The sequence below is a fragment of the Leptopilina boulardi genome, unplaced genomic scaffold (genome assembly GCF_019393585.1).
Source record: "Leptopilina boulardi isolate dan_hultmark-lab unplaced genomic scaffold, ZJU_Lbou_2.1 LbouV2_248, whole genome shotgun sequence".
NCBI classification, from domain to species: domain Eukaryota; kingdom Metazoa; phylum Arthropoda; class Insecta; order Hymenoptera; family Figitidae; genus Leptopilina; species Leptopilina boulardi.
In genome coordinates, this window is record NW_026137805.1 from 349083 (window position 1) to 371301 (window position 22219).

Here is a 22219-nt window from a genome sequence, read left to right on the forward strand (position 1 = left end):
AAAACAGTTTATTTCAATTCATATATAAACATTAATAAATAAATATCAAGATACAATAACAGCTCTTTTGTCTCTATCAATATTAAAAAAAAAAAAAATAATTGTAAGTCAAAATATTCTCCCTAATAAAAATTATTGCAATCTTTCATTTTTTGGGAGCAAAAAGTATATCATTTTTCAAAAAGAATATTTCTGACTCCAAAAAGAAATTCACTCTAACGAAAAAAACTCTTTAACCCATATATATCATAATCACATTCAATACTTGTCTCGAGCCAAAGAAAAAAAAAATATCTTTTAAAAAAAAAAAAATTTTTCCTTAACGCTGTATCGACGATGTTAAATCAGATGTTGTTGCACTTTTTTTTTGCTCCGCTTGAAAATATTCGGCCAGCGAATTAATGGAACGTCGTGCAATTGATTCATCGCCACACCATAAATCAACACTTGATTTACGTCCAATAATTGTTGTATTTGTTGAATTATTTGGTCTCGCATCATCCCATTCAGTCAATAATTGTAATAATAAATCCTTTGTGCTTTTTGGTTCATTTAAATTTAATGTTTTATGTAAATCCTGAAGATTTGTTATACGCGGTACATCACGACACGATTCACTAAATCTTCTTTTTGGTCTTGATTTACGCCACGGTGGAATTAAATCCATTTCTTTATTATCGTTTGTTGATGACGATGATGATGATGACGATGGTTTTATGGTAAAATTATCAGTGATTTTTGTTGCAAAACTATCGTTGAATACAACAGTATTAAATTTATTTGTTTTCTTTAGGGTAAAATTACCCGAATTTGTATCGGCTAATTTTTCAAATCGATTTCCATTGAATGTGGTTCCATTTAATTTTCTTTGTCGTGCAATATTTGATAGTTTTAGCGATATTTCATTTTCTTCGGTTTCAAATTGATTTTTAGATATGTCCTTTTGATTCAGTGCTTGTGATGATTTTAATTCGGATTTTTTTGTTTCTTCATTTTGGTTCGATTTAGTGGCGTCTGATTTCTCTTCAATTGGGGATTTTTTCACTATCGTTGATTCTACTTTTTTTGCATTATTAATCGATTTCTTTGATTTAGTTTCTGATTTTTTTGATTCTTTTAGCTCCGGTCTCTTTGTTTTACCATCTTTCTTCAGTATATTCGATATTTTGTTTTTATCTTCATTGGTGCTTGAATTTATCTGATTTTTCAAATCTTCTCTATTCGAAGTTTGAAGTGTCTTTAAATCTTTTTTACTTGCATCGAGTTTAGTGTCATTCGTCACTTCTCCATTCTTTTTTAATTCTTTGCCACTTTTCTTCACTGATTCTGTTTCTCCAATTTTCGCCTCGTCTTTTTCTTCCTCATCATCCTTGGAGTTTTTCCTCTTCCTCCTCTCCTCGACAGTCTTTAATTTCTCATTTGTCTTCTTTGTCGTGTCAGATGATCCCATTGCAATGAGACGAAGATGCTCGGATAATTTAATGATTTCTTCAGCGAGAAGAATTTGTGCAGCTGCATCGCGTGCTCTTGCACCCTCAGATGCACGTCGTTCAAGAGCTAAACCAAAATTTGGAATTGCAAGCAACGATCCGGAACTATGATCACGTGTTGAATTTGTCGTCGATTCGGAAATTGAACTCGAAAGACTCTCACACGATGATGGTGTGTGACAACAAAGAGAAATGGATTCAAAATTATTATTATTATTATTGTTATTATTTCCACTATTAATTTTCCTCTCATTAAAATTGGCAGCGACTTCAATTATTGTTTGTACTTCAATTGTATAAGGACTATTTGGATGTTCACGCCATCTTTCAACAAATAAACGTAAATTATCCTTAGTTACATCCAATTCCTCTTTACCACTTGTAATTCCTTTTGGTTTTATTTCCTCTATTGGTCCATTTTTTGCTGATGAATTTATTTTCCTTGAAAGCCATCGATGTTGACGACATTGGGATGCGTTCACCCTTTTTCTGGAAAGATGTTTTTTCGATTCGAAATAATCCCTTTTTTTTTCTCAATATTTTTTTGATGATCGCTCGTCGATGATTTCTTTTTTCTTTGGCTCGCGAGCGATACAAGAATCTGTTTTTTAATTTTTTTTAAAAAGAATTTTTTTTTTTTGAAGGGAGAGAAAAGCTTTGTTAGCGGATCTATATGAAACAAAGACGAACGAGCAGCAAAATGGTTTTTTTTTTTGAAAGAGATAAATATTTAATACTTACGAGATATCTTTGACGAGGAGACATCTGATAAAATCTTTAGCATCGTCTGAAATTCCAGAGAAGGCTTCATCATCGAAATCGTATTTTGCAATTGTCACATTTGCCATTGTTTCAATGTCAGTGTCACCCATAAATGGAGATAAACCAGATAATCTAGAGGAATTTAATTAAATTCAAAAATTATTTCTAATTTAAAAGAAAAAATTATATATTCAAAATTATAGAAATGAAAATTTAAATATTTAAATGCTAAAACGAAAATCTGATATTTCAAAATGTAATCGACTAAATTCAACCTCGATGAAATGTGAACTATATGTCTCTCTCTCATCGTTCGCAACAATTTGTAATCTCCTTTAAGTCGATTTGTACAATTTTCCACTTCATTCAAAACCGAGGGGATTGGTGAAAAGGAAAGGGAAGAGAGAAAAAAATCTATTTTCATTCCCACTGGCAAATGGAACATGATTTTATAATGTAATTTGTCTTCTTTTTAAAACTTACAATACATAGCAGATGACACCAATGCTCCACATGTCTGTGCCAAAGCCAATTTGATCGAAATTCACAACTTCTGGCGCAACAAATTCCGGTGTTCCAAACAAAACTTGTAATTTTTTCTTTGGATCATATTCTCTTGCTAAGCCAAAATCAATTATTTTTATTCGATTACCCTCCTTCGTTAGACAAAGAATATTTTCAGGCTGCAATAAAAAAGAAATTTAATTTTAATTTTCTTCTTTACAAAAAAAAAAAAAAATTATTAAATATCAATTTTTCAATATTCAATATCGTGTATAAAATGCAAATTTTTTTCTTTTTTTTTTACTTTCATGTCAAGATGTAGAATGTGCTGTCCGTGAATAAATTCGATTCCCTCACAAATTTGACGCATAAAGACTGCACAGCTTCGTTCTGTCAATAAAAAATCGTCATCGATAACTCTCTCGAATAATTCGCCTCCTTGAATGCTAAAAAATAATTTCAGAAAATATAATTGAAAACTATATTTAATTATCAGTATATTTATTTAAAATATTTATATTAATATTGATTTTTATTATATTATTATTATTATTATTATTATTATTATTATCAATTATGATTATTAATTATGATTTTACAGTTCTAAAATAACGTAGATTTGTTTCCCAGTGTCGATGGCATCGTAGAGTTGAATCAAACGTGGATGCTGTAACCTTCTCATGATTTCGACCTCACGTTCCACAGCACGTTTATCTTCCTTCCTCGTGGTACTCACCACCTTGGCGGCCAAAGCCAATTGACTTTTCTTTTCTTTACATCGATAGACTGTGCCAAATTTTCCCCTACAAAAAAAAATAATTACAGAATTTTTGTTAAATTAAAGACTTTTCATTGTATATAGTACTGAAATTATTACATTTATATAATTTTTGAAATCAAATATAAAATTCATAATCAAAATCCTCCAAAACATTTATTTTAAAACAATTATGAGTAAATAATACAAAAAAATGGACGCCATATTGGAGCCGCCATTTTGAATTTAAAAATCCGTTATTATATTAAAAATCATCAAAAATCTATTTAATTTACGTTTATTTTGAAATAAAGGAAACAAATTTATGTTATAAAAAAACTATTCTGACATTAAAATGACAACGAACGATGTAAAATGAATCATAAATGAAATAGAGGAAATAATATACAAACAACTTCCTACTTGAATTGGCAAAAATAGTTCAATGTGTATGTGAGTGTGTGTGTGATTTGTCATTTGGCCAAAAAGCTGTCATATCGTATCAGTAGCACAAGAAAATTCTAATAAGAAAAATGATAAAAATTAAGAAATTCTTCATTTTAAATTGTTGTAAAAATATTTAATTATGAATTTTTAAACAACGAATTAAATTATTTATATCAAGTAATTAATTAATCATACGTTCATTAATTTATTGTTACAAAATTAATTAATTGATTAAAAATCAATACATTTATTAATTAATTCATTATCAATTATATCAATTATATAAAATATCAACACAGTAAAAACAAAATCTTCTTTTAAGCTTATAAGTTGTCTTTTTTCAAGATGTAAACGGAAGTAGATCATATTGACTGAAAATCAGTACTCAAAAAATGTTTAAAAAGAATACCCTTATCTTACTATAAGTAAGATGTCATACGAGCTGAAATTTAGCTCTAAGCTTGTTGAAGAACTGAAATTCAGTTAGGTTTTAGACTATCATTTAGTCTTATGTTAAAAGAGGGCTGAAATTAAGCTTCCTTACAGACTGTCTTTCAGCGTTAACCTGGTGTGATAATAATCCTAAATTATGACTTAAAAGCATATTAGAATTTTGATATATATATATATATATATATATATATTTATATTACTTATAACAATTTTTTCTAATTTATAAATTTGCATTATTTAAATGAAAATGACGAGGAACTTTTATATTTAAAAAAATCTTGTCATTTTCATTTTCAATTCTGCAAACTAAATTTAAAAAATAACATTATACGTAATATATATATATATATATATAAACTTAGGAATTAACAGTTTAGAATAATTTAAGCTCTTCCAACAAGTTCCACACAGTTTTGTACTTTTGGTAATATTTAGCGACTTTTTTTCTAAATAGTATAGCTGAGACAAAGGTGAAAGATATGCGTGCTTTGCTGGAATATCCGATATTAAAAACCCAGTAAAAAAACCCATTCTTGTGAATTATAAATGAATAAAACCAAAATTAAAACACGAGAAAATCATTTCTCAACCACGCTTCACTGTACGCGTACGCTATGGCGTTTTCACAACAGACGTTTTGCCTGTGACGTCACAACTACCACTTTAAGACTCGGCGGACTGACACCCAGCTCAAGTAAAGACTTTTAAAAAGTCACTGTCGTCTTTTTTTTACTTAAGACCAGTGAATTAAAAATCAGTCGAATTATAAGCTTATTTATAGTAAGAGAACCACTAACTCTTATTTTAAGCTAATTTTCATTATTAAATAAAGTTTCTTGCTTAAAATAAGTTAAAAATTAAAGTAAGCTTACATTCGGTTTCAGATTTTGTTTTTACTGTGAAGTATAAAATTAATTATCAAAAATGATTATTGACTAATTTAATAATAAAGAATAAGTGATTCTTAGTATAAGTAATTGATTAATTACGTTACTCAAATTAACTATTTTTAATATTCGAAATAATTATACTAATCGAATTAATTAAGTATAATTGCGTTACTCGAATTATATTACTCAAAAGAATTAATTACGTTTAACGAATTAATCAATCAATTACATTACTTCAAATAATTAATTTCATTAATCATATTAATTACATTACTCTAATTAATTAATTACGTTATTTGAAGTAATTACACTAATCGAATTAATTAATTTCCTTTATCGAATTAAGTGATAACGAATGAATTGATTATTATATTACTTGAATTAATTAATTACAGTAATCAAATTGATTAATTACGTTTATCAAATTAATTAATTATATTATTTGAAATAATTACATTAATCGAATCAACCAATTAATTACGATACTTGTATTAATTAATTACGCATTTCTGAAATTATTTAATCACATTACTCAAAATTAATTAATTTTTTTTATTGAATTAATTATAATTAATTACGTAACTCGAATTGATTAATTACGCTTAACAAATTAATTAATTACATTATTCGAAATAATGGCACTAATTAAATCAACCAATTAATAACGTTACTCGAATTGATTAAATTCATTTATCGAATTAATTAATTACATTACTCGAATTAATTAATTAATAATGGTACTCGAATTAATAAGTTAGAGGTAGCAAATTAATTAATTAATTTGATTAATGAAATCAATTATTTCAAATTATGTAATTGAATGATTAATCCGTTAAAAGTATTTAATTATTTCAACAAAAGAAATTAGTTAATTCGATTAGTGTGTATAATTATTTAATTCGAGTAACGTAATTAAGTAATTTAATTAGTGTAATTATTACGATAATTGTAATTAATTCTACAATCGCAATTAAATACTTTGACAAAAATTATTGATGGATTCGAGTAATGTAATAAATTTATTCAAATAATGTAATTAATTGATTCGAGTATTGTTATTAATTTATATGATTAGTATTATTTTGCATAGCGTAATTAATTAGAGTAATATTATTAATTAATTTCATAAGTGAAATTAATGATTTCAAATAGCATAATTGATTGATTAATTCGTTAAACATAATTAATTATTTCAAGCACTGTAATTAATTAATTAATTCGATTACTGTCATTATTTTGAATATTAAAATTAATTCGAGTAATATAATTAATTAATTTGATTAGTGAAATTATTTCGAACAATGTAATTAATTAATTCTATAAACGAAATAACTAAGTCTTGCAATCTAATTAATTAATTCGAATAATGCAATTAATGTATTCAATAAATAAATTTAATTAATTCAAGTAACGTAATTAATTGGTTGATTAGATTATTGTAATTATTTCGAATAATGTAATTAATTAATTCAAGTAATGTAATTAATTAATTCGAGTAATATAATTAATTAATTTGGTTAGTGAAATTATTTCGAACAATGTAATTAATTATTTCGATTAATGTAATTAATTAATTCTATAAACGAAATAATTAAGTCTTGCAATCTAATTAATTAATTCGATTAATGCAATTAATGAATTCAATAAATGAATTTAATTAATTCAAGTAACGTAATTAATTGGTTGATTAGATTATTGTAATTATTTCGAATAATGTAATTAATTAATTCAATTAATGTAATTTATTAATTCGAGTAATATAATTAATTAATTTGGTTAGTGAAATTATTTCGAACAATGTAATTAATTATTTCGATTAATGTAATTAATTAATTCTATAAACGAAATAATTAAGTCTTGCAATCTAATTAATTAATTCGAATAATGCAATTAATGAATTCAATAAATGAATTTAATTAATTCAAGTAACGTAATTAATTGGTTGATTAGATTATTGTAATTATTTCGATCATTGTAATTAATTAATTCGATTAAACTAATTAATTAAATTATTAACTTTTAAGTAATTAATTTTCCATCTATTGTAAAAAAAATGATGCATTTCTTAAATAATTGGTAAAAAAAGGAAAGATTGAAGTTGAATGAAATGAAAGAACGTGTGTTATTAGCATTCGTCGATTTGTGGCTCGCGTTCTTTTGAACCCGCGTGTCAAGAGCGTCGCGACGCTTTCATCAGTGGCGTGCGATCGGTCCCGTCGACCCCCGGCACGTATAACAACGTCACCCCCAACAAAACAGAAATACATTATTTATAGATCCCCAAAGACCTTGATTACCCAAACATTTTCCTTTCGTCTTTCATCCTCACTCTCCATCTTCTCACTCTCAAACTCATTTTGGAATTTATTATAAATACACATAAATGTATTTCGAAATGAACAAAAAAAAATATAGATAAAATATTTTTAAACTCAAAAAAAAAAAAAAAAAAAAATTTGGTTTAAAAAAATAGAATAAATATTGTTTACTTTAAACTTCAGTTGAGAATCTACTTTATGGAGCGTCGTAAAACCCCGTTCGCTTTTGTAAATTATATATTTTACTGTCAAATTACTCGCTTTTCTAAATTTAATTTTTCCACTAATGTATATAATTACATTTAGTTTCACATTCCAATCGAATTTCAAACTTCCAACATTTATATTATTTTTAGAATATTATTCAAGTTTATAATAATATTAATAAAAAAAATTTTTGATAATGTAAATTAAAAAAAATAATATAAGAATTTTTTTTAATTTCAAAAAAGCAATTTCGATCTTTGATACACAGCCAAAAAAAAAGGTTTCTATAGACTTTTGTTACTCAATATATTATATTTACAACATTTTTTCTGTCGATACAAATTCAATACATGTTGATATTTAATTATTGCGTGTTCTAAATTACACGTGTATAGAGATTCTTTAACAATGTGTTATTTTATTAAAACAACGAATCGCCCCAGGGGTTAAATATTGAAAAAATATAATTTTAATTCATTTTGTTGGTGAAAAAAATTTTTTTTCTGTGAGACAAGAAAAGTTTTGTCAACGTTTGAAATTTTTAAAAAAGTAGTAATTATTTTTTTAAATATTAATTTTCAATTTCTCATTTAATATTGAAAATTATTTACAAGAAATATACCACGACCACGGACAGAAAATCTAATGGTGGGTCATATAAGATTTGACCCACTAAGGATCTAAAAAAGACTCCATGAGTCATGCGCGTCTGCATCTTGCTGTATGCAATTCGGGTAAATGGGACATCATCGTTTGGAATTTCCTTATCCCTATAGTTAAAATTTACAAAAAAATTGTTTTCTTATTAAAAAAAAAGGAATAAAATAATTGTTAATTTGAAATATTTCTTTTTATAAATATTTATTAGTACCATCAAAACAGTAGATAAAACAAAACGATAAAAATCATAACAATATCTTTGGTAGATTTAATGGTACAATACAGTAATTGTTCAATTAATAATCATTAAAGGGAATAATTGCTATGAATCCCTAGAGAAAGCAAAAATAGATTTTTACAAGAACAAAACGTTAAATCCAATTTCTGATTAACATCGGAAACGACTCCAAATAAAAAGAGTTTTATTGCGGATGATACCGAGAAGCTGAAAAGTTTGGATTTCGGTGTTGAGATCCGCAACTTGGATTGCCTAACCCAGGGAGAAAAATTTCAGCAAGAAATGTTAGAAAAGCTAGGAAGTAGGAATACGATGGTTCTCAGAATCAAACCCTCGAGGGATGGAGCTCACAGTTGTAGTCACCGATCTAGAAGATGCGGACAGGCTGGATAAAATGGATCACAAAAAAGTGTTGCCCTATCAGAAAATAAATAATGCTAACCTGATGTCTCCGAATAAGGCCTAAATAGAGGATTAAGATTAATACATCTAGGAGGACTCCAATTGCCTAAAATGGAGGATTCGAAGACTTTATAGTACAGCCCTTGAGAAAGCCAAAAAAATCTCTCGCAAGGAGTACCAGATCCCTGGTAGAATCATAATTCTGAGTTATCTTCACAAGAACTTGTATTTATCCAAAAAGTAGAAGTCTAGGAACAGTTGGAAGTATTCGAAAAACCAGAAGGTAGAAATCTGATAATCCTTAAGACCAAACTTCAAGACGTAGTTCGCAGTTGTAGTCAGCGGCCAGGAAGAGCCAGACTAGATGAATTGGATCACAAGAAAGGGTTATCAAAATAAAATGAATGATGCTAATAATGTCTCCGAATAAGGCCTAATTAGAAGATTGAAAGAAATACTTCCAGAACTCCAATTTCTTGAACTTCAGGATTCGGAGACTTTAGTACAGAGACTAGATAAATTGGATCACAAGTAATTGTTACCCTATCAGATAATAAATAATGTTAACCTGATGTCTCCGAATAAGGCCTAAATACCGGATTAAGGGAAATACATCCAGAACTCCAATCTCTTGCAACTAGTACCAAATCCCTGCGGTAACCGAATATCTAGAATCATAATTTCCTCGAAGGGTTTTAGCAGAATTATTAAATCCTACGATTTAAACAAAAAATTATCTTTGGCTTTTGGAATCTATTATTTTATATCACGTTAATATATGTGGAATTTCAAAGTAAAATTTCAATAATAGAATAACAAAATGAATCAAAAATTATTTCTCAACGCCCACGGGAGAATTTTCAAACCATTCAATCCTCCTAATTCATGACGCGCAGACATTCTTTCAAATTCGCATTTCCTCGTGGCGAATACAAACGTATAATTCTTCGTCATATATCTGATTTACAAAACGCATTTGAGGTGTATCGTTTTGTATTTACGTTTTTAAATATAAAATATATGAACGCAGATGGTTTGAAAAGTATTACGAGGAGAATTTTGCGCAGCTTCCTGTCGCGCTTCGGAAAAGCTTTGAAACATTTATTCTATTCTCGCACCTCTATATAATGTGTGTTATGTATCCGTGTGTGCCAAATATGGATCATCATATACATTTAAAATTTAAAAAAAAAAATTCATTGCAACAAAAGCAATTGATGTTATTTTTTTTCTCTAATTTTTTTTTTTTATAATAATTGGAAATTTACCTGCCAATTTCCGATTCTGTATCATAGCAATCGTTAAATTGAACTCCTTTTCGTACAGTCACAGCTCTGTATGGAAAACTTGGCTCAATTTCTGAAATGAAATTTCAAAAATGAAATTAAGTTTAATAATAATAGTAATAATGTGTATGTCACTGTTAGGTGTCAAAATTTTTCTTTCACTCTATATAATTTGGCAGAGGAAATTGGAGTTTAATTACAAATTAAACATTTAAATTAAATATGCAATTATAATCTGTTATTTGGGGAATTTTTTTGAAATTGGTTCAAATTAATTCATAAATGAGATATAATTTAAATTATTTATGTTTTAATCTAATTTAACAGAATGAATTTTTTGCAAATTACGGTACAAAAAGAAATTTGATATTAAATTAAAAATTAATAAACAAAGAAACTTGTTAAAATAATTTAAAAATTTAAAAATTTTAAAAATTAAAACCAATAGATATATAGCTATAAATATTTGTCACTAAATTCAATCGTTTGCTAATACTCAAGAATCTTCGAAAACCTTGTCCTAGATAAAAATAAAGAGCTTCGTTAATAAAAAAAAAAAAGAGACAGAGACGAGTTTTAACTCTTTTTTCAAAGAATTTAGAATATTTTAATTTTTCAAAAATCTTCACATTTTAGAATTATTTAAAAATATTTATTCTGTAAAAATTAATTTCAGAGTCAAAAAAAAAAATTATTGATTTCTCATTCATTTTCTTTTTGTTCGCCAAACAATTGTGGATCTAAATTTTTTATTTATTTTTTTTGACAGTAAAAAAAAAAGATGCGCGCGTCGTTCTAGAATCACACACGGGTCACGGACACTTATTGCCAAAGACACGGAAGAGATATGTTTCTACTATTATTTCTGTGTTGCGTCTCACTGAAATAAAGAAGAAAAAAAAAAAAATCTTACCACCAACCGGATCCGTTTCGTCGACACGAATCATTTTTTTTTTTCGTAAACCAACAATACTGATGATAAATTTTTTTTTTTCAAACACTCGCGAAATATTATCTTTTTCTAAATTCGCGAAACGATTTTAATTTTTACTGACAACAATGATGATGATGATATTAATAATAATTATAATACTAATAATAAAAATAATACTAATAATAACAAAATAATTATCCTAGTAATAAAATAATAATAATAATAATATTAATAATAAAAATGATAATGAATCCGATTCAATGTGGAGACGATTATTGACTATCGCTCGAAAACTCCTTCGAGGCTCAAGGAGCCATCGACGCTTCTCTTCTTCTTCTTCTTCTTGGCTCTCGGACGGATTTAGATTTTCGGTGGACGCCGCGAATTCTGCTCTCGATCACGTGGGATCTATGTTCCCCGCGCGTTATTCTCCCCTCAATTTCATTCTCTCCCCCCACCCAAAAAAAAAAAAAACAAAATTGAATATAAACTTCTTCTTACGTACAAAAATATTTTGTTTTTTCTTCCACGCATTCGGTAGCGCGCAAATTAAATTGTTTCCGCTTTTTAAAATTTGAAGACATTTAATAGTTACGCCATCTGGTGATAAAAAAGGATAGTGTGTGTTTTTAGTATCACCATTTTGAATTGTTAAAAACACACATCTATAAATAAAATTTTTTTTTTATTCAATTTTATCTTGTTACATTTAAAAAGTATTTAAGAATTGTTTTCTTCAATTCCTTTCATAGAAGTATGTTTTAATAAAAAAAAGTTTTTGGTTTTAAATTATTTTATTCCCAAATTTTTTAGGTATTTTAAGGTTAGGTTTTTTTTTAATACTAAGTTTCAAAAGTTATAAATATAACTGCGCTTGAATTTGAATCTAAATTTTTTTTATAATTTCCTTGGAAATTTTTTGTAATACTTTTAAATTTCCCGCGAAATTAGTATTAGATATTGCCAACCTTAAAAAGCAATCAGAAATGTCAACAATCTATTTTTATGGGGCGACATAACCTTAATTGTCATGTATTCGTATAAAATTGTAAATCTTGTAAATATTTATATTCTACTTGAAAAAAATTAATTAAATATGTCTGGAATTATGAGACAATTAGAGGAACGTCAATTATCGACGGAGGTTACGTTAATGCGATGGTCACCGAAAATGGACCTCTTGGCATTAGCCAACGTCAAAGGTTAGCGTTTTACATATATATATTCACTTGCCTATGCAAATGACATTTATTTATTAAATATAAACGGTTGGCTTGGACTAACTTTAACCCAAAAGTACTGGCCCATTTTGGCTCTCTTCAGATATTAATTCCACATTATTTTCTGAGTAATTTGAATCTAAGATGAAAAAAAAAAAAATAATCGTTAGAGAGATTTTCGAATAAACTCGATTTTTGTGTATTTTTAACTTTTTATAGTACATTTTTTACTTTGAAACAGTTGAATATTAATCAATTCGATTTCTAATCATATAATATATTGTCGTTATACTTGAATGTCAATTTGATTATTGCGTCTATTTTTTAAGGTTATGCTATCTAAAGAGCGCGGGAAGTTGTCCCCCTTCTCTCACCTTCTTTCAAAGTTTTGCGCGGGAAATTTAAAATTATTTAAATTAACAGTTTAACTGAAAATTTATTTTTAATTATTTAACTTAATTTTATTATTATTATTAATATTATTATTACTATTATTATTATTATTTATTCTTTTTTCCTCTTTAACGTATTAATAGTATAATTATAATTTTGTGTAAAAAAAAAATTTTTTTTTTCTAATTTTCTTTCGGCAGGTGAAGTAACATTGCATAGGCTCACATTTCAAAGAGTATGGTTACTTCCACCTCAGGATGAATCGGCCCTTGTGGAAAATATTTGTTGGCGACCTGATGGAAAATTATTGGCCGTCACATATAGAGAATCAAAAATTCTCTATCTTGTTGATGTTGAAAATAAAAATATTGTTCATAAAACAAATTTATTGTCAAAAAATTCACCAATCACTTGTATGGCATGGTTACCATTAAATTTAAAAGGACACAATTCAAATAATGATAATAATCAATCGCCAACTGGCAATTATTTACCAACATTGCCAAGTCTTGATCGTAGCTTTGGTCAAGAACCAGAGAAAAAGGAATTTCTCTTACAGAAACTCGACATGTTCTTTGTGAGTTGTCGCAAGAAAAATTTTTTTTCAATCAGAAAAAAATTTTTTACTATTTTTTATATTTTTTATTTCAAAAATTAATTTCCAAGAAAAATTTGATTGAAATAAATATGTAGAATTTTTGAAAATTCAGACAGGTCAAGAGACGGGGGAAATAGGAATGTATATTTTTGGAATGTTCTACTGTGGAACATTGAGCGTTGGAAAAGGACCAATTTTAGAAATTAGCGGAGGTTCTGGAAAACCTTTATGGGCTAGTTGGAAAGGCACTAATGGAATTATTGTCAATAAACTTTCTTGTACATTACTCGAGAGTAGCGACGCATTCCTCAAGGTTCGATTTTCTTTTCTCTTCAAATAAAAAAGAATTAAAAAAGAAAATAAATTCTCAATTTTCCAAAAAAAGAGATAAAATTGATGCAAAATATTTAAAAAACAAAATTTATTTTTTTTTTCTCTAAGGTCGCTCAAGCTCAAGCAAATGTGGAATATTTAATGGATTATCTCTCGCGAACTTTAATGGCAATCACCGAAGCATGGGAGACAATACTCCTTGAGATGGATGAAAAATTAACACGCTACGCTGAAAATAATCCACCGGGTAGTGTTGCTGCCGATTTTCTCGAGCTTCTCATGATTGGAATTCCATCGGAGAATTTGGAGAGTTTTTTATTGCGCGATTTAACGGAAAAGGGTTTAAAAAAATTGGGACACAGCATTGAAATGTGTTACAGCAATATTCAGGTATTTATAAAATAAATGCCATAAATTAATCCCATAAAAATCATTAATTAGAATTTTCATTTTAAAGAATTAGAAATTATTTTTATAAATGAATTTTCAATTTTTAGAATTAGGATTTGAATTTTTTTTTTTGAAAAATTTTTACTGAACAAAATTTTTAAATTAAACATACCGAATTTTACGGTAATTTTATTTGGTAGAATTTTTTTTTTTTATTTCACAGTCATTTAATTTACTTGACTTTTTTATTTAAGAGAATTTTAATTTAACAGAATTGCCATTCAAAAACGAATTTTGTGTGATTCAAATTTTTAAATTACAGAAATTCCAATTTCGATGAATTTTAATTTATTCGAAATAACAAATCGCCGAACGAACAGAAAAATTTCGGGGCAATTTTCAAAATTCGACCAATTAGAAATTTGTCGAGAAATATGTGATTGGTCGATTTTTAAAAATTGCGCCGAAATCTTTCTGTTTTGTTCTGACATTTGTTATAACGGACAAATAAAAATTCGGCGCCTTAAAAGTGTTATCAATTAAAAAATCGGACAAATTAAAATTTGTCTCCTTAAAAATTTTTACAATTAAAAATTTGGACACAATAAAATTCGACGCTTTAAAAATTTTATCAATTTAAAATTCGGCGGCTAAAAAATTCGTACAAATTAAAATTCGGCGCCTTCAAAAATATATTTTAAATTAAATAATTTGATAAAAATAAAAAATCAAAACCTTAAAAATTCGTAGAAATTAAAATTCAGCGCCTTAAAAATTTTATCAATTAAAATTTCGTACAAATAAAAATTCGTCGCCTTAAAAATACGTAAAAATTCGTAGAAATTAAAATTCGGCGCCTTTAAAATTTTATCAATTAAAAATTCGGACAAATTAAAATTCGTCGCCTTAAAAATTTTATCAATTAAAATTTCGTACAAATAAACATTCGGAGCCTTAATAATTCGTAAAAATTAAAATTCGGCGCCTTAAAAATACGTACAAATTAAAATTTTGATAAATTTAAATTCGTCGCCTTAAAAATTCGTAGAAATTAAAATACGGCGCCTTTAAAATTTTATCAATTAAAAATTCGGACAAATTAAAATTCGTCGCCTTAAGAATAATTTAATTTAAATTTTGTACAAATAAAAATTCGGGGCATTAATAATTCGTAAAAATTAAAATTCGGAGGCTTAAAAATTCGTACAAATTAAAATTCAGCGCCTTAAAAATTTTATCAATTAAAATTTCGTGTAAATAAAAATTCGAAGCCTTAAAAATTCGTACAAAATAAAATTCGGACAAATTAAAATTCGGCGCCTTAAAAATTCGTACAAATTAAAATTTGGACCAATTAAAATTCTGTGCCTTAAAAATTCGTACAAATTTAAATTTGGCGCCTTAAAAATTCGTACAAATTAAAATTCGGAGTCTTAAAAATTTGTACAAATTAAAATTCGGCGCCTTAAAAATTAAAATTTGGACCAATTAAAATTCGGTGCCTTAAAAATTCGTACAAATTAAAATTCGGCGCCTTTAAAATTTTATCAATTAAAATTTCGTACAAATAAAAATTCGGAGGCTTAAAAATTTGGACCAATTAAAATTCGGTGCTTTAAAAATTCGTACAAATTAAAATTCGGCGCCTTTAAAATTTTATCAATTAAAATTTCGTGTAAATAAAAATTCGAAGCCTTAAAAATTCGTACAAAATAAAATTCGGACAAATTAAAATTCGGCGCCTTTAAAATTTTATCAATTAAAATTTCGTGTAAATAAAAATTCGAAGCCTTAAAAATTCGTACAAAATAAAATTCGGACAAATTAAAATTCGGCGCCTTAAAAATTTGTACAAATTAAAATTCGGCGCTTTAAAAATTTTATCAATTAAAATTTTTGTGTAAATAAAAATTCAAAGCCTTAAAAATTCGTACAAAATAAAATTCGAACAAATTAAAATTTGATGAATTGGAATTTTTGTTATTAAATAATTTGAATTACATAAAATTCTCTTCTTCTTTTTTTTTTAACGCACAGAAATTGGTATTAAAACACCTAAACAGCGCCGGTATGGCGTTGGCCTATCAAATATCCGAAATGCTTGGAATGGCAAGACTTGGCGGTGATTATGAATCACTTGGATTAATTGAAGAAACACCAATTACAGGTGCATTGCATACAATTCAAGCATTTCTCGCCAAAACATCAGAGGTACAACAAGTTATCGATCACAGTATGCGCGACTACAAAGCATTCTTTCGGTAAAATCAAATTTATTTATTTTTTGCTTCCATTTTTTTATAATAATAAAATAAAAAAAATTAAAATGGGAGCAAAAAAAATAATAATTTAATTAATAAAATTTCAGTTGGTTGTACGTGGTAATATTACGATTAACCGACGAGAGAGTACCGCCGGAAATAAATAAATTAAGTCAACAGGAATTAACTTATATTGCTGAATTTTTACGCGGTTTCGATAATACCGAAGCTGGTAATTGCAGTGGACGTAAGGGTGTGAATTTAGAAAAATTAGGACAATATTTACGTCGTGAACCATTGCAAAATTGTTTAAAATCCGAAGGTAGCGAATGGGCATCATTATTGAATGAAAATTTATGTCTACACAATCATTCATTGATTATTAAACAGGATCTTGATTCATCACTATTACAATCACACGACAATGTTGTTGAGGCAATAAATTTACTTTTTGCCAAATCCTATCAGGGACTCACGGATTATTTTCTCATTTCCCATGTCACAATTGATCATGTTTTAAATTATCAATCATTTTCACAAATTGTCAACACTGATGATCATTTATTTGTTGCCATTAGCGATGAAGAGATGAAAATTGTTCATATTTTTATGATAAATCGCCATGAGAATGAGGAACAAAATTTGTCATTTAAAAAAATTTCCATCGATATTGATGAGGATCAAGGTATAATTTGATTTTCATTAAAATTATTTTTATTTTTTTTGGTTTATTTATTCTTCAATTTTTTTGTTTCCAGGTCTTTCAACATCAAGATCAACGAATGATTGTAAATTTTATGATTTACAATTTTATTCACAGGAATTTTTGAGTTTATTAATATTTGATTCACAAAATGAATCGAGTTATTTGATAAATCTCGCGTTAAAAAATACAAAATTATTTAATCGCGATAGGGAAAATTTTGATTTAAATGATTTAATTGATATGTGGCCACGTGCATTTGATGGTATTAATGCAAAACAATTGTCAACAAGTGGTGCACGTAAAGTTGCGGCAATATTAAGTGATAATTGTCGTAAAATTCGTCTACTCGAAACGGAAGTTGAACTCGATGACGAGGAAGAAGATGATGATGAAGAAATTAACGACGATAGTATGATGGAAATTACAACGGCAAGTATACAAGAAAATTGAAAAAAAATTATTATTATTAATTTTGTCGTTAATAATAATTTTTCATCAAAGAAAAAATTTTTGTAAAATAATTTAAGAAACAAAAAAAAAAAATGTAAATAATTTCAATTTTTTTTTGTAAGTAAAATTTTTATTTTGATTAAAATTAAAATACGAAAGTTATATTTACAATTTTTTTTTTAGTATCAATAATTAATAACTTTAACTACACAGCCTTGTTAGCTTTCTTAAACTAATTCGGAAAAAAAAAAATTTCTGAAAAGAAAATTTTATTCCGATTTAGAAATATATTTTCCCCTCTTTTTTTTCTTTTTTGCCTCTCTCTTTCTCTCTCTCTCTCTCAAAAAAGTGGCTCTTCCTTTTGCATGTGAACGAAAACTTTTGGAAAATCCACATCAAGACCCGAATTATCGACACCAATTTTTCCCGAAGAAGTTGTTGGCATTGGCATTGTTCTCGTTGTTGGCGTCGTTATTGTTGTATTGGATATTTTATCATTATATTTCGCCGGTGAATTTTCACGAGACTCGTCCATTTCTGTTTTTTTTTTTGGGTAGAAAAAAAATTGTAATTTAGGAAAAAAATATCGATTATCGGAAGAAAAAAAATTGCAAAATTTTCTTACCAAAAAATCGATGAGTTTTCTTTTTCCGATAAACAATTATAAGAAGAATAATTGCTATTGCCACGAGTATTAACATAACTGTTGTTAATCCTCTCAAAAGATTTCTCTGCAAAAATTGAATTAAAGAAAATTATTTTAAATTATTATCCGAAAATTGAAAATTCGTTTTTCTTTTTACCTCAAAATTACTTTCTGGATTTATTTCCTTTGTGACAATTAATTCCACCGCGCGGATATTAATTGACGAGGCGTCATTAAGTCCCCGTGAAAAACATTTATAAAAACCAGATTCCAATGTCGAAACTCCCTGAAGATTTAAAAAAATAGTTTTAATATTTAAAATTTAATTTAGATTTTGTTTTCAATTTTTAAGAATTCAAAATCCGTTTTTTTCTATTTTTATTATTATATTAAAAGTAATAAAAATCAATTAAAATTTTATTATTAGAATTCAAAAAATTGAATTTGCATTTTGAAAATGAATTATTAGATTTCTTACCCTAATGAGTAGTTTACCAGTGAGAACTTCGTAATTATATTTTTCTTGATCGATCGGATTTCCGGGACCGACAATAATTTTTTCGTCCGACAATTGCCAAAACATAAATCGATGATGATCATCATTACTCGGGCAGGGTAATTCAGCCAAATTTCCCGCCTTCACTTCCGTCACTGTCACTGATTCAGCCTCATAATTCGTCACAATCAGTGACAATAATAATAAAGCAATTAATTTTTCCTTCATCTGCAAACGAAACAGCAATAATTTTAAAAAAATTTTTCATTTTACATAAACCGAAAAAAATTGTTTCCAAACAAAATTTCAAAGGAAAAATTGCTATTAAAAATTAAAATCTATTACATAAGAATAGAAAACGGAAAATTTTAATAAATATAAAAATCACTTGCTAACAATTTTTTTTTTTTGCAACTCGTTGACGAATCTATTTGCTCTCAACTGTAAGACTATAATAACAAAAAAAGGGAGGAGAAACAATTTTTTTTCCCTCTCTTGAAAAACACATGTTTTTTTTTCTAATGTCACCGAGGAAACTTAATTAGCACTTGATGAATTGTCCGCTTGGTAATTTACCTCAAGAAATGCAATTTTACATTCATTCTATTGAATAAATAAATAAATTCAAAAAAATATATTTTTTTTTTTAAATTCACTCTCAAAAAATTGATAACATTTTGCTTACTGAACTAATATAAATGAGAATGCTTTGGTAATAATGATCTTTTAGTTTTACTTATTTATATCTCTCTGTCCTATTCATCCTTGGCTCATTCGCAAGTATTTATAGCGAGAGTTTTGTCTCTCTGCCACTCATCATCATCATCATCATCATCATCATCATCACAATCATTTTTTCTAAAGTAAACTAAACACGAGGAAATTCCAATCGAGACCCCCATATAATCAATCAGCGAAAAATAATAAAACACAAAAGAATCATCATCTTGGAAAAAAAAAATATTGGCAAATAAATTACGTCACATAAAATTACTTGATGATGAAAATAAATAAAAGAGAGAAAAAAAAAATAAGCCACAAATTGGATGTTGCGTTATTTTTTTTTCTCTCCGTCGCGAGACTCGCGAGTTGAATTTAATTTATCGCGGGTCGAACTTTTATTATCATTCTATTGTCTATTAAAGTCTATTGAAATGTTTCAGTAATTGTTCGATCTGATGACACGCTTCGATCGTTTATCGTCAAAGATGTAAGAAACTTGAATTATGTAATATTGTATCCTGCTAAAAAAGTTGATTTTTATTTTAAATTGAAAATTTTAAAAACAGCTCTTTTTAAATTCTCAAAAAAGAAAAAGGAATTGTATTTTTTTTAGAAAAAAAGGGATATTAAAATTAAATAAAAAAAAAATACAATTTTTTTTTGTAATTACCTGATGAATATGGAATGTTACGAATGGAAGACATTTTATTATTTTTATAAAGTAAGACGAGAACTTATGATGAGATCAAAAAAGACATCGACGGCCAACGCTGAAAATAAAACTAAATATGGAGCCAAAACTGCTTTTGCCGAAATTTGCCACTGTGGAACTTCAAGTTTCAAACAGATTAATATCTGTGCGCTCATTTTTAAAAGTACTGCAATAACAATGTACCAAGGCTGAAAAATTTAAAATAACTCAATTAAATTACATTGTTTAATCAATTTGTTTACAATAATTGTGAATGAAACAAAAAAAAAATTTTTTCCTGAACAAAAAACAAAAAATATTTTAATTGTTTATAATTAAATTAACTATGTACATAGTATACAAGAATAAATAATAATAAAAATAAAAAAAATATATGAATTAATAGAAATTCATCGAAATTGGAAAAATTAATTAAATAAAATATTATTAATATTTATTTTATTTATCTTTATTAAAAGAATAAATTAATTTTCCCATATAACAAAAAATAAATAATATTTCAATTTATTTATAAAAAAATATATGAATTAAAAGAAATTCATCGAAATTAAAAAAATTAATTTAATAAATTAAAAGAATAAATTAATTTTCCCATATAACAAAAAAAAAATATTTCAATTTATTTATAAAAAATGCATGGATTAAAAAAAATTCATCGAAATTAAAAAAAATTAAATAAATTAAAAGAATAAATTAATTTTCCCATATAACAAAAAAATACAATAAGATTTTAATTTATTTTATTTATTTATAAAAAATATATGGAAAACATCAATCGATATACTTTAATAATAAAATATTAGCATTTTTTGAAAACATTGCCAATAACCTTAAATTAACCTCAAATTTTGACGATATAACTCAATGTATTTTCGCATTTTTATTGATTTGTATTATTTCTAACAAAAGATAATTATATTTTAAAATTTACTTTTTTTTCTTCAATAATTTCAAGAATTCTATATTAATTACTTCTTAATTTTAATTTATTAAACTATTCAGATTACTTTTTGACTTTGAAAACCATATTTATTTATCATTGAGAGTTGTACATTAAAGTTATACAAAAATTTCTTAATTCTAAAATATATATTCAGCGCCTGTTATTTTATGTAACTTATCTGAATGTTTTTTATTTTATTAAAGTTTATATATTTAATAATATTTATATATTCTTTGTTTGGGTAAAAAGTTAGAATAATTCAAAAACCCCATTTGACTATTCAGATTACAATTCAGTTACCCCTATATATATATAGTCGGCTAAAAATTTAAATACATTTCATTGGCCAAGGGTGTGTTTTTTTTCGTCTTTTGTACTCACCTTTATTCTAAGTGTGAGAATAATGCGATTAGGGCCATTTTTACAATGTGATATCATGTGAAATATGATGTATATCAGTAAAATATTGTCGTGAATCCACATTGGCATAAAAACAATAAACCAATTCCATTGTATTCTTTGATCGAGTCGAAGAACGAGTAATATTAGAAATATCAAAAAATTGAACCAAGTAAATAATGCTCGATGTAAAACAGCCATGGAAGTAAGTAATTACACTTATATTATTAGTAAAGTATTTATAAAAACAAAAAATTATAAAAGAAATTTACACACTCTCATTTTTTACACAAACATAACCTAAATTCATCAGCAATTTTTTCATCGATAGATGGCGAAATTGCGTGTTTAAAAATTGGCGCCAATTTTGAATTTTGTAAATCTATCCCATTACTATATAATTGTAAAACGAATTCTATTTTTTATCTGAATAATATTGCTCTAAACTTTAAGAAACTTCATAAATTTTTCAAGAAAGTTTATAAAAACTTTACAGAAATAGCTGGACATTTATAGAATTTTCCAGAAATTCATAGAATTTTCAAGAAATTTATAGAACTTTCTAGAAAATTTACAGAATTTTCTAGAAATACATAGAATT

General features: G+C 26.5%; 4 protein-coding genes across 8 annotated transcripts; 1 reads left to right on the top strand and 3 right to left on the bottom strand.

Moving 5' to 3' along the window:
• LOC127280484 (uncharacterized) lies at window positions 1–11701 on the bottom strand. The gene is made up of 7 exons (XM_051303498.1): window positions 11328–11701; window positions 10397–10487; window positions 3356–3559; window positions 3061–3202; window positions 2736–2935; window positions 2232–2384; window positions 1–1979 (listed from the first exon to the last, which is right to left on the bottom strand). Exons 1-7 carry the CDS (start codon window positions 11359–11361, stop codon window positions 320–322), a joined length of 2484 nt encoding a protein of 827 aa, XP_051159455.1. The 5' UTR covers window positions 11362–11701; the 3' UTR covers window positions 1–319.
• A 630-nt stretch (window positions 11702–12331) lies between these two features.
• Window positions 12332–18035, top strand: LOC127280455 (anaphase-promoting complex subunit 4). Its single transcript, XM_051303432.1, has 7 exons — window positions 12332–12550; window positions 13162–13538; window positions 13672–13872; window positions 14001–14282; window positions 16320–16543; window positions 16651–17228; window positions 17302–18035. The coding sequence occupies exons 1-7, from the start codon at window positions 12445–12447 to the stop codon at window positions 17697–17699; spliced, it is 2166 nt and encodes a 721-aa protein (XP_051159389.1). The 5' UTR covers window positions 12332–12444; the 3' UTR covers window positions 17700–18035.
• LOC127280456 (uncharacterized) lies at window positions 17808–20383 on the bottom strand. Of its 5 annotated transcripts, none has more exons than XM_051303437.1 (5): window positions 20235–20383; window positions 18824–19069; window positions 18503–18631; window positions 18325–18430; window positions 17808–18236 (listed from the first exon to the last, which is right to left on the bottom strand). In XM_051303437.1, the coding sequence occupies exons 2-5, from the start codon at window positions 19067–19069 to the stop codon at window positions 18040–18042; spliced, it is 678 nt and encodes a 225-aa protein (XP_051159394.1). In that variant the 5' UTR covers window positions 20235–20383; the 3' UTR covers window positions 17808–18039. The 5 variants fall into 5 exon arrangements, with proteins under 5 accessions (XP_051159394.1, XP_051159395.1, XP_051159392.1 ...); XM_051303438.1 differs by lacking the exon at window positions 20235–20383 and adding an exon at window positions 19578–19742; XM_051303435.1 differs by lacking the exon at window positions 20235–20383 and adding an exon at window positions 19527–19642.
• LOC127280457 (transmembrane protein 60) lies at window positions 20268–21930 on the bottom strand. The gene is made up of 2 exons (XM_051303439.1): window positions 21601–21930; window positions 20268–20464 (listed from the first exon to the last, which is right to left on the bottom strand). The coding sequence occupies exons 1-2, from the start codon at window positions 21817–21819 to the stop codon at window positions 20279–20281; spliced, it is 405 nt and encodes a 134-aa protein (XP_051159396.1). The 5' UTR covers window positions 21820–21930; the 3' UTR covers window positions 20268–20278.
• Window positions 21931–22219: the final 289 nt, after the last annotated feature.